Source organism: Daucus carota, chromosome 5 (genome assembly GCF_001625215.2).
Source record: "Daucus carota subsp. sativus chromosome 5, DH1 v3.0, whole genome shotgun sequence".
Classification (NCBI taxonomy): Eukaryota; Viridiplantae; Streptophyta; class Magnoliopsida; order Apiales; family Apiaceae; genus Daucus; species Daucus carota.
The window spans coordinates 36,256,505-36,269,567 of NC_030385.2; the positions used below are offsets into that span (position 1 = coordinate 36,256,505).

Genomic DNA, 13,063 nt, shown 5'->3' on the forward strand with positions numbered 1-13,063 from the left:
CCTAATGGTCTACGTCCTGGTCCCCTACCAACTGGTAAGAGATTATATTATTAATCAAGAAATGTCAACGATTACAAGATTCAATAATATAACTCCCTTTCTCCCTTGTTCCTGTTATCAGCCTGCTGAAACCCCTGAACCACGAACCAAAAGCCTACCAAGACCTATACTTCCCAAGTATATTCTCCAAGCTAACTAGTCCCCTTGTTCCCTTGTTTCACAAGCTCGATACACAGCAACAAAACATTACACCTTGAACAATACAATGAATAAGTGTAAAACAACCGAAACTATGAACTCTCAATATAGATATATATGGAAATATAAGTACTAGAGCTCAACAAAAGATTTAGCAATGTAAAGAGTTGTATTTCAGAAAGCTTGGTGTGTTCTCCTTTTTCTCTACCGAAAATGAAAGCACACACAAATTTATATACATCATACCAACGGTCATAATCCAACAAACTTCCCAACGATCTTGGTAACAACCTCACGTTTAAATTTGAATTGAATGATGAACGTTTGAATGAAGTAAGATTACTGAGTAAAAGATAAAATCGTTTGAAAACATCTCAGTAAAGAATTTAAATAAAATCCGTTTGAAACTAAATAGGAGTTTGTTAAAGATAAGATCGATTTGAAATAAAATCTCCTATTTGTTAGGAAAACGTTTTTGAATGAAACTCTTTATAAAACTGAGCTCTAATATTTATATAAGATATATACAAATATTAGAATCCTTACAAAGTCGTTTCCTATTAATTCTCCTTGAAAATAGACTTTGATCTTTATCCGATTGTTTCTCTGTTCACGCTGTAAGCCTGCTGATAGCTTGTAAATATCCCTGTAAGCTTGCTGACAGCTATAATCATGCTAACATCCTGAAATACTGTTAGTCCGCATAAACAACCTTTGATAGCATGCTTTCACATATCAGTTCCATGTTATTAGCTTGCTGTTAGTGTCATCATCAAAACCTAGAGAGTATCATACATCAGTCCTACTTGAAAGCAGGAACTGATATCAACATTCACCTGTTTATCTAAGCAAACAATTTTATTTCTCGAATTTTATTCACGCCTGTAAATTATCTCCCAAATCAAGAGCCTCATTTGTGGTAAAAATTCTGAATTTGGTCGAAACTTTACCAGAGTAAGTAGAACTTCAAGCCTTTATCAGTGACAGTTTATGTCCTACAATTGCCAATCAAATCTAACTACTCCCACCTACACTGATATGGTTGGATGTTAAATCAGTTCTAAGTGGCCAAGCTTCCACTGGCGCTTTATGTTACTAAACGAATTCCTATATCATGGCCATGTTTGACAATTAATGGTTAGCAGTAGGTATTAGCGAATTGAATTAGTTTTTGTGTTTTAAGTAACACATGACAATCCTCTAATTGAAAAAACTCCTCCTGTAAATTTTTCAAAATTAGATTATGGAGTCTCAACCGATACTTTCAATCGCTAACTACCAAATACCAATATCAAATCATTCATCCAATCAAACCTCTAATATTTTTCTCGAACCTCTAACTTCCAAACACGGTCAAGTGATGATACGGTCCAAAGTAGATAAGTATCTTTGACCAGACAAACTCGATATATAAAATATTAGCATGTTTGCATGGTAAAAAAAAAATTAATGATCGGCGATTTAAATGAAATCACGATCCAGAGTATACTTACAATATCCGAGATTCTTGAAAATGAGGTAAAGTAACTAATTTTGAGAAAAATCAGATCCAAACAATTCGATCTAACCTATAAACGCAAGAATAACTTGCAATAAAATAGGGTTTAATCGGGGGGAAAAAATTTAAAATTAAGGGACCAGAAATTTAAATGATCCGGATTCTAATTATTACAAAAATCACTGTGTCGAACTGACCTGCCTGAGACTGAAGCTGTGTTGTGGCGGGAACTAACGTTACAGTTACAGCGCGCTGTGTCAGAGTTTAACCTTCTCTCGACGACGTCGTAAAGTTTTTGGTTGGTTGATGTTACAAACATTTGGGCTTGTAAGGTGGTGAGTGGTGAGGGTAATCGGCCCAGTCAATCCTCAATGTTAACTGAACTCATCGTGTAGCTGTAGTTCGGTATCTTATTTGGTACTAAAGCCTCACAAACACCGAAGAAAAGCCTTATAAAGCCCGAGGGCGATGTTAAAAAAAAAAAAAGAAACGGAGGCCTTTTGTTTGATCAGCAGGCAACAGTTTTTTGGAAAATTATTTAAAATATCATATTTTTTAAAAAATATTTTCAAAAATACTGTTATTTTAAATTTTATCATCAATATTACTATTTTAAAAATTTTATTTTTAAAAATACGTTCTGCAACTAACATGCATCTTTGATAGAAGAGTAGTCTAATCTCTCTTCTAACTTCTCTCCTTTTCTTTCTTCGTCCCACCATCTCCTTTCTCTTTTCTCTCTTTTCCATCCTCCACCCCAAGATCTTCGTTAACTAAAATGCAACTTTGATAGAGAGTAGTCTAACCTCTCTTCTGAATTCTCTCCTTTTCTTCTTCATTCCACAATCTCCTTTCTTTTTTATCTCCTTTCCATGATCTTCGGTCATAAACACAAAATCTTAAGAATAAACCAAGCAAAGCAGCTCTACACAATTCACAAACTCAGACATTTGAACTTGGCAATCCAAATAAATTTTAAGCTCATTTTTGTCTTAAAATAGGAGTTTGGTAATTAATTAATAAAAATATATATATTTTTTGGTACAGAACTATTATCTCATTTAGAAACTTAAAACATCTCCCACTATCAGACTCGTAAGATTTTATGTAAAATTTGTTCATGTAACAACATTTTGTTTCGATATACTGACTATATTGATTAGTTATATTTTAAATTTAATATGTTATTATTATTTTAAATTATTATAAATGGAATGTATTATTTTAATATGTCAATCAATGACCTGATAGTTGTAACAAATCTGTATTTTTTCGACAAATATAACTTCCATAGAGTTTAATTAAAAATCATAGACAGGATTTTTAATGTTATGTCTTTTTAATCTTAACAAATACTATCATTGACAGGATTTTTGATTAATATCAAAAACAAAAACACTATAGCGTTAGCAAACCAAATCTCTCTCCTTTTATGAGTCGAATAGCTTTCTTGCCGATTTTCTTACGACTCACTGCATCAACCTCCACCTTAGCCCCTGCCATGATCTTCAATGATCTTCAGCTTCTTGCTTTTGATGTTTAGGTCGCTAAATCTCACTACACTTGCTAAATCAACCTGAAAATCCACAGGTGTCGTCGCGTTCTTGGGAATTTCTCGCCATGAAATCCCTTGATTCAGCATCACGGAAGTTTGTCAATTGGTCTTGCTATTACTTGCCTGACGAAATCTTTGAATGGTGTAACACAACAGGTCCGTGTAAGAAATCACACGAATCATTGGCCGCAGATGACGGATCGCGGTCAAGGGTGACGGCGACGGCGGTTCCAGGATCCGGTTTCAGAAAGAAAGACGTTAATTGGGCCTTAATTGTGGGCGTTTATCGTCCCTCCTAATTGAGCGTTAATTGTGCCTCATTAATTGAGTGCGTAAATTATGCCTCTTAATTGAGGGCGTAAATTGTGCCTTATAATTGAATGCGCTATTTGTGCCTTATTTGAGGGCGTTAACTGTGTCTTAATTGAGCACGTTAATAGTTTATTAATTGTGCCTCAATTGAGAGCGTAATTGTCTCAATTATGAGTTATCATGATTGTGGGAATATTTTGATATAATCTGTTACATATGTCGACTTATATTTATTTTAATTTTTTTTAAGGATATGTCGATTTATATTCTTTTTGTTTCTTTTGTTTTATTTTCAGGATTTTGGGAAGAAGACCGGTTTTCTTTTCGGACATTAAAGTTTTATTGTCTAAATATCCCCGGTCATCTTGCATGTCCGACGGTTAGATAATAAGATTTCTTGTGTGAAAGAATTATCACGGTGATTTGCCGATTCATATTCGTTGAGATTTATTCTCATTATAAAAAAAAAAAATCATAGACAATGAAAGTGTGCGATTGGCTAGGACTTGGAGGGTTGTTCTGGTTGGAGTTGCTCTTATCACCAACCAATTAATTTATTCAATATTATCATCAACGTTAGAGTGTTTATGATTTTAGTCATTCTTTTAAATTTTATGATTGAGAAATGGAATTTTTAGCAATTAATTATTTATAATCTTAGCAACTTATCGCTAAATTAAATATTAATTTATTTTAAACCACTAAATTTTTTATTTTTTTTTGGCTAAATACATGCACGCAAAATTTAGCAAAACATTTCTGGTGCAGCATTTTCCCAACTCAAAAGGCAGTTTAAAACAAATCGATCATTGATTTCGGATTAAGCAAGGAAATAAAAACGAGAAAGTCAAACAAAGTGCAAAAGAAAAACGGAAGCAGAGCATAGAAAACAAAGAAAGCAGAGCAGCGATTGGCAGAAGAGGACATCTTTTTGTTCTTGGACTTCAATGGCTCTTCTCAACTTTCATTTGTCTACCCCACCCCCACATTTCTCTCACTCTCCTTCTAAAGCACCCTCACTCTCTCTTCGTCCCACTTGTTCAATCACCCACAAAACCCCATCTAAATTCTCCATCATTCATGCCTCAAGAAATTCGGGTCTCTTTCGGGTTCGGGCAATGACACCCTCGTTCGGGTCCCGGTTAGAAGAGACTGTTAGAAAGACTGTTTCTGATAACCCTGTTGTTGTTTACTCTAAATCTTGGTGTTCGTGAGTACCCCATTTGCTCTTTGCCTCTTTGTGTATGTTTTGATTTGAAAGTTTGAATCTTTTTGATAATTTTGATTTGTGGGTGTGTTTTGGTTGGTTCTTGATGTTAAAGTTTGAATCTTTTTGATGATTTGAAATTGGGTTTGTTGAGTTTTTTCATTTTTGAAGGTATTCGACTGAGGTGAAACAATTGTTCAAGAGGCTTGGTGTGCAACCATTAGTTATTGAATTGGATCAATTGGGTAATTTTCATTTATGCTCTTTTTATCTGTTTTCCTTGGATGCCTTTATGGAAATTGACGTCTCAGCTTAGGAGTAACAACGTTTAAGACAACCCAATTTAACTGAGATAAAATCCTATGACAATATGACATTCACCTGATCAAACCAAATATGATGCAAGATTACTATTTATCAATTTTTTCCCCTTGAACTTGTAATATAAATATATATTTATTAAACTTCAGCACAAAATTGACATGTTTACAAATACAGCCTGAATTTCCTACCCCAGATGCCACTGCTTATTGTTTTATAGCTCTAGGTGAGAAGAATTTTATAATTGAAGGTACTTATAAATGATTAACTGACCCAATATGCTAGGTGAAGTTAACAGAGAAGTGACTTTTATATGCTTGCTTACAAGTGTTTGAATGGACTATAATTCTTTTATAAGGCATCTGTATACGAGTAGCAACGTTTTTGTAATGAGCCATAATATGCATGTTTAATTACGGAACTTTATTGTGCTTACTTTTGTCATGCCAAAAATAGCTTTGTTTAACATATACTCCCTACGGCCCATTCATTTCTTAACAATTTCTATTTTGGGGTGTCCCTCTCAATTTTTAACATTTCTTGAAGTTGCATCTTTTTTTACTGATATTTAATAGGTCCCACCATCTTACACCCATTTTCTCTTCTTTTTTTTTCCTTTAAATTTCTCCATTTTTTATTATACTCAATGCCCAACAACAATGTTAAGAACCCGTTGGGACTTGGGAATATGGAGGCAGTATAAGATTTTAGAATTTATGATGTAAAAGTCTTAAGTGAGCAAAACTGAAGTATGAATGTTTAAGGAACTTATCCATGTTTTAAACGGGTACTGGCATTCGTTCTTGTCCAGGTCCGAGTTTCATATTAAATGGTCTTCTGTGACATGAAACTCAATATATATCAGGAACTTGAATCAGGTTTGAACACAGTTACTTAGAATTTCCCCCCCTACGGATACATTTTAAATAAATAGTTTATAGAGTAGGAAGAGGAAAAAGCAGAAGTGGTTTTGATTTAACCAGTCTATTTCGCTACTGAACATATGCATGATGTTTTGCAGTTAAATTTTGGGGGCTAATATGCTAACTTTTGGATTAAAAGGATTTTATAAGAAAAGAACCTAAAAATTGATATCTGCTACAATATCACCTCAAAACGTATCATCATTGAGTATTATTCTCATTGGCTCATTCTACTTTAGTTCACACGGAAAAATTTCCAGTACCATGAAGATTAAATCAGTGGTACGTTCCGCGTATGATTGATCACAATATTCTAAGAATTGATAGTGCGTATCTTTGCAGGTCCCCAAGGACCGCAACTACAGAAGGTGCTGGAAAGACTGACCGGACAGCATACGGTGCCAAATGTTTTTATTGGTAAGAATTATGAACCGTTGTACAACTATACGAAACATATCAATTAATTTTTAAGATCTAACTAATATGTATTATCTCATCTCGGACACGTAGGTTGACAAGTTTAATCCTCAGCTGAACTTTGCCCTGAATAATAGGCTTCGACATTGTCTATATTATAAGTAGGGCTGCCAAAAGGGCGGGGGAGTGGGAGGGGTCAGACCTGGCAATTTGGTACACGACACAAAATGTTGGTGTTTGGGTTTCAATTATTGATACTCCCTCCGTCCCCCTGAGTAGTATACATTGGGGGACGGGGACGCGCCACGGACTTTAATGCTCCTGCAAAGTGTAGTTGTGCAATCGATTTTTAAAATTTTTCTTTTCTGAATTGAAGTTTGGATGTTATATTTTTATACAGAAAAAGAAAATCGCAAAAATAATTTACAGAATTATATTTATAAAAGCATTGAGATGCGTGTCGAGCAATTAAAAAGAAACGTATATAATTAAATGGGACAGAGGGAGTACACAAACACAAAAGTACACGAACACAAAAATACACGGTAAATTTAGTGTTGGTTATGGGTTTTCATTTCATATACACGAAAGTACACGATATAAAAATAGTTTTAAATTTATAAGTAGATTTTAACGTGAAAACATATACATAATATATATATATATAAATCTACACATCCATTCGTAATTGTATGCAAATATAAATTTTTAATATATATTTCATAAAATAGTACATAAAAATGTATATTTCAGTTGCATTTTATAAATTTATTTATATTAAATGTACACGAAAGTGACACGAAACTGGCTTTTAGCTTTCTTCTGTTGGACGAAGATTCAATATCAGACCATGGGTTTCAGTTAAAGTGTAGGTAAATGTGATTGTATCCCTACTTTGCTGTGACGAGAAACTTATCCCCTTGTACTTCAAAAATATTATGTCTGGCTTTTTGGGTTTTGCATCAGGTTTTACGTATGTTCATTGGTATTTATTTCACCATTTGATATCTATGATGGGATTAGAATAAGGGATTGGTTTTTAATATCATATATACATAGAGCAAGATGGCTGTCAAAGTCATTGTCTAGCATTGTTAATAAGAAAATGTTTTTGTAATTAGGTTTCTATATAGGCGTGCATAAAGCATGGCTGAAGTTTACATTTGTTATTAGACAAATTAGCAACATCCAGTTTACATTTTAGTCTTTGTTTAATATATCCACATATGATCAAAAATGAATTATTGCTGAAGTTCTTTCTGGTCTTCTGTACTCTTGAGCAGGGGCTAAACACATTGGAGGTTGTACAGGTACATCTTTAAAAGCCTTTCACTTTTGTATAGTTTTTAATTTGCAGATATTTTCACTATTTTCTAGTTAATCGGTAGAAAGAGAACTTTACCAAAAATGTATAGGTAACAATGTTATTTACTGTATCATTATTGAGTGTATGAAATCAAAATAATAGTTACCAAATACCAAGTCCAAGTGGCTATATCAAAGAAGTAGATCGAAATCTAAATTAAGAAGATGTAGATGATACATATTTTTTATGCCGGGAGCGCAATAAAAGTTTGCAACGCAACTATGATTTCATACAAGGTACAAGTAAGAAATCAGAAAGATATAGGGATACACTGTTACCTGCATGAATAGTCTATGGCATACCACTGGTTTCATATTTAAATGCTTAACTTTCAATGCTGCACTTTTTTACCGCAGGACTTAGGCATAGTTGTGATGTATCATATATCTAGAAGTTTCATCCTTTTATATTATAAAGTTTTCCAGAAATTTTGCTTTGACGGCAATTTGAAGCCTTATGGTTTTCATTCTTCCCCCCAATTCATTGTGTTACAACTGAAGTTAATCTTTTTGGAAAGTATAGGTGAATTCTGCCTCACAATTTGTAATTTCTTGTGAACAAGACCAAGAAATGCTGTCAGATGCACAATATCTGTTCTCCGTCATCCCTATTTGATTAATGAACAATTTTTTTTCCCGTCATTCTAAATGAGTGAATCTTGTTAATTCCTTTTTTTTTATGTCACTCATAATCTTTAATTGACTGCTTATGGTTCAATTCAAGTAGTTTGAGATTTCTTGCATCTCTATTGAAGTTACCGAGATCTCCTGTTTTTCAATTCATTGTGCAGATACTATCAAACTACACCGGAAAGGAGAGCTTGAACCTTTGCTGTCAGAAGCTTGTGGCAAAAAGGCAGAGAGCTAATTTTCAAAGCTTATTGTCATTTGTCAATTGTATTCTTCATTATCCCCCATATGTTAGATATCATAACTAAGTTAAGACATATTCCCTTGTCTTTCAAAAATAGAATATGTACACAGAATAATCATTTATTGGTATGACATCTTTACCCATATTCACATATTTTTTTAGTGCATTTCTTTGTTGAAGTTTATATTTGGTGAAATCCTATCTCTTCCCATCTTCTATCACCACACCAGATGGCGCCAGTGCATGGATCTTCATCTGCCCAACATTCTAGACTGGGTCTTAGGAAGTAAGCAAATAGTTCGTTCAATTTCTGTGAAACCTTGATTTGCAAATAACTTAATTTTTACAATTTTTTTCCACAATTGACAACGCTTGGTAAATCTTCAGACACTCAAACGCGAAGCCCTGCGGAGCATGCAGCTCCCCTTCAGAGCTAAGGGTGAAAAACTGGAAAAGAATATACAATCAAAATGTGCTTGAAAATTAGGAATGTACCAAGGCAAGTATGATACACAACCTTGGAGCGGTTGTAAATACTAAGAAAACATCAATTACAACAAAAACATAAGCACAGACACCACTCAATTACACTTCCTTAATCTCATCCAATGCATAGTTGTTTGTAGATACACCGGCATAATTCACTTTCTTGAACCGGACAACAACCGGGTAGCGAGTTTTGGGGTCCTGCAAATCACAGAAGCATCGAACCAACACAACAGTCAGATAATTTTGTATAGACAAACAACTCTACTCCAAGTTGACAAACCTGGGAGGAGATGATTAATGATAATGTTTAGAGAAGGAAATTACCTGATCAACAGCAACAACTGATCCGGTGCCTTTGTACCAGTAAGACTCTTTCCTAAGAATCGTCACCTATCCAAATCCAAACCAACAGATAAGAATTTATGCATTACACAAATGTACAGTTAAACCTCGATAAATGAATGCCATTGGAATTTGAGGTAAATTTTCATTTAACAAAGTTAGGAATATACAGCCTTTATTATTGTTGGGGCCAAAAAAAAATATTGATTTATCGAGGTTCTTGTTGGGGTGTCCCAACATCATCCTGGCTCGAACCGTGACACTAGCTGCTACATTATAAAGATTATAGTTGCGCCATCTTCAACAACTTTAACAAGTAACTGTTTTTGGAGTACTTGTTAGTGTTAAGGGGTCCAATAAAAAATGGTATCAGAGCATGTCACGGATTCCCCAAGAAGCATGCCGTGTAGTGTTGGCAGATGCTGGGGGATTGTTGGTGTGTCCAGCATCTGCCTGGCTTCAGGACTTGGTTAAGATGGTGCCATTGCACATAGACATCTTTTCCTTTTCTTTTTTTTTTTAAAAATTCCGTGTTGTATTTCAACATCATTTTAAAAATAATAAATACTCATTATTTGCACATACTTTCGCAAAAGTAGTCCAGCTAGTCAGTAGTACACAAACTAACAATGTCACATAAGATTTTGTTTGGTTACTCTAAGGTACTTGATATGCTTAATTTATCTTAAAAATTAAAAACTAATAAACTTGCAACAAACTAACTTAAATTATGTAATTGCTGTAAAAAAAAGAAAATGCTACTTACTGTGGTTCCTCTCTTGGGGCCGATTGGCGGGGGCTTGGCCGCCGGAGGAGCCGCAGCTTCCGGGACAGCTGCAGGTGGCGCCGCCGCAGCGTCCTCAGCAGCTCTGACAACCAATCTACCAGACCGGAAGTTTCTAGAAGAATTACAAGGTGGGTTGAACATCATCATCTTAGTGGTGGTGGTGTTGGGATTTGTGGCACTTGGTGTTACTACAAATCCACGAGCAGCTGATGCCATACTGCAGCTAGCCATTATCAGTGATAATTCTTTTGTGTAGTCAAGAATTATTTTGAGTGTGAATAATAAAATTAATAAATGCCAAGAGGCAGGGGGGAGTGTGGAGGAAATAAATTGTGAGGCTTTGAATTAATCAAAGAATATCTTATTTTTTGTTGGAAAATGATGATCTGTTTCATATTTGAGTTGGCCAATAGCATGGTGACATGTAAGTTACCATATCTCGTTCTACTGGATAATGTTGTCAGCTTACTTGTGTAGTAGTCTAGTAGACTTGCATAGTTGTATGTTTTTAACCATTTCTTTTTTGAGATATCCATCCACGGCTCCACATTTTCTATTTGCTGTTTCCTACAATCTTAACCGATTTGCTGAATACTTTAAGGACCCGTTTATAACATAATTTGCTGCTGCATTGTCATTTTAATTGGGTTAAGTATCAATGTGGTCACTGAAGCCAGGGCCATGTATCAATAGTTCGATTCTAGTTTTGGTGGTCTCATATGTACCACTCTAGTAACGGATAATGTCACGCCGTTACCCTGAGAGCTTTGACCTGACGGAATTCCAGTTGACCCTAACGGCTGCTGCTGACCTGGCGAGTGAACCAACAACTGTTGTACACGTTGCTTCCACATCAGTTCTCTTTAATATCTACCAAACGGCTATATAATAAATGTTGTATATATACATACACACCTTCATCTGCTTCTCTTTCAAACAAACCCAAATCAAATTATCAACAAAAATCTCAGCCCCATGTCTGAAATCTCCAAGTGTTCTTCGGATGGTGAATGTGGTAGTAGGTTATGCTACTGTAACAACGTGGTTCGAAATCGCACCTCATGGACATCAAAAAATCTCGGAAGGAGATTCGAGACGTGTGCTAAATATAAGGTGAGTGAGTGTTTTTCGGCAAAGATTTTTGTTGATACAAAAGTAAATGATTTTGTGTTGTGTTACAGGATGAAGGTGGATGTCACTATTTTATGTGGCTAGATGGTGGATTAACCGGTCCAGCGAAGGATGCGTTCTGTGAACTAAAACAGAAGAAAGAAATTGCTGAAGAAAAAGTAAAGATCTTGGAAGACAAGTTGGAGATTGCAGCTGATAAGTTGAAGATTGCAGATGAGAAGGTGAAAATTTTGGAAGAAAAATTGAAAATGTTGGAAGACAATGTTGAGAAGAAGAGATTGAAGATTTTTAAAAACGTGTTTGTGGTCATAGTAGTAGCAATGTTATTGTTTGTCTGGGATAAGAAAATGGCAAAAGGAGGAGAGAACTTGTATCTACTCTAGTACATTTACAGTTGGTGTAATGAATGCAGTAGCAATTGTAGCATTTGTAATGAATTGCTCTGATTTGGTTGTTGAAATGGTAATGAATTTGCAGTTGACATGATTTAATTTGATAGATGCTAGATTGAGCAAGAAGTGAAGGCACAAATAGACAAATAATAAACCTGAACAAGAAGTGAAAGCTTGTAATAAACACTGAACAAGATATATCATTACCATAATTAGCCAAAAGTATTCTAGGTGCCATAAATAATGTTCAATGTAGCACCTAACCAGCAAAATACAACCAATTCCCAGCAAAAGACTACCCAAATTATCTTGTTACAAACAAAAGAGAGTAATGATATTGTTCTTGGTCAACGAAATAGATATACTAATAGTAATGCCAGTGATCAAGAGGCAAGGTCAATATCAATTGGATCCTCTTCAGTGTTGCTAAACTTGAATGAGTTCTGTGACATGAGCCTTGTGGACCTCCTACTTGGTGCTGAACTGGAACTTTGTTGAGTGGAAACTTGTGCATCCTTCCCAGCTTTTTTAGCTTTCCCTTCACCTTGCTTGGATGATGACTGACTGCCTCCCTTAGATGATGATTGAGTGCCTCCCTTCACCTCCTGATTTGCTTGCTTGGATGACTGAGTAGTAGGAACTGGTGGTGTTGAAACAGGTGGTGTCCCTCCTGTAGCTCTGAAAGGAAGCTGTCCAGGAGTAGGCATGAATACAGCTTTGAAACCTATGTCTCCCCTTAGCTTTTGCTGAAAAGCAGCATAGTCCCTACCTGACTCCTGCCAGTCCTCTGTTTGTCCTTGAATTAGAGGCATCTTCTTCCTTGGAAAATTCTTGAAAAAAGCCAACTCATCAACATACTTACCCCTGTCATTTGATATTAACGGCTCATTGTTGACATCATCTTTCTCCAAATCTGGAACCTCATCATCTTGGTCTATAGTTGGCTCCACAGTATTTGCTTGTCCTTGATTTGGCAGCTCTTGACTTGGAACCTCCTTTCCCTTCCTTCGAATAGGTATTTTAAGCCTCCTCAATTCCTTTGCTGTTTTTGGTTTTTGCACTTTTTGAACTGAATTTTGAGGTTCATTCTCTTGCTGCTCCCTGGTTTGAGCTTCCCCTTCTTCAACCCTCCTAATTTCAGACTCTTCATCATTGTGTGGATTTTCAGCTGCATTTTTTGTTGGGCACTTGCTCCTGTTATGGCCAATTTCCCGACAAATGGCACAATGCATCACTCTTCTATTAGTAAACC

General features: G+C 35.4%; 2 protein-coding genes across 3 annotated transcripts; one reads left to right on the plus strand and one right to left on the minus strand.

Annotated features, from left to right (window-relative positions):
- The first annotated feature begins 4,392 nt into the window (after positions 1-4,392).
- LOC108223580 (monothiol glutaredoxin-S10) lies at positions 4,393-8,823 on the plus strand. Of its 2 annotated transcripts, none has more exons than XR_010292140.1 (5): positions 4,393-4,773; positions 4,942-5,015; positions 6,357-6,431; positions 6,525-7,741; positions 8,588-8,823. XR_010292140.1 is itself a non-coding variant. In XM_017397901.2 (5 exons), the coding sequence occupies exons 1-5, from the start codon at positions 4,511-4,513 to the stop codon at positions 8,662-8,664; spliced, it is 516 nt and encodes a 171-aa protein (XP_017253390.1). In that variant the 5' UTR covers positions 4,395-4,510; the 3' UTR covers positions 8,665-8,823. The 2 variants fall into 2 exon arrangements, 1 of the variants encoding a protein (XP_017253390.1); XM_017397901.2 differs by having other exon boundaries at positions 4,395-4,773; positions 7,715-7,741.
- A 307-nt stretch (positions 8,824-9,130) lies between these two features.
- LOC108223581 (photosystem I reaction center subunit IV, chloroplastic) lies at positions 9,131-10,646 on the minus strand. The gene is made up of 3 exons (XM_017397903.2): positions 10,268-10,646; positions 9,484-9,549; positions 9,131-9,357 (listed from the first exon to the last, which is right to left on the minus strand). Exons 1-3 carry the CDS (start codon positions 10,517-10,519, stop codon positions 9,256-9,258), a joined length of 420 nt encoding a protein of 139 aa, XP_017253392.1. The 5' UTR covers positions 10,520-10,646; the 3' UTR covers positions 9,131-9,255.
- Between the last annotated feature and the right edge of the window lie 2,417 nt (positions 10,647-13,063).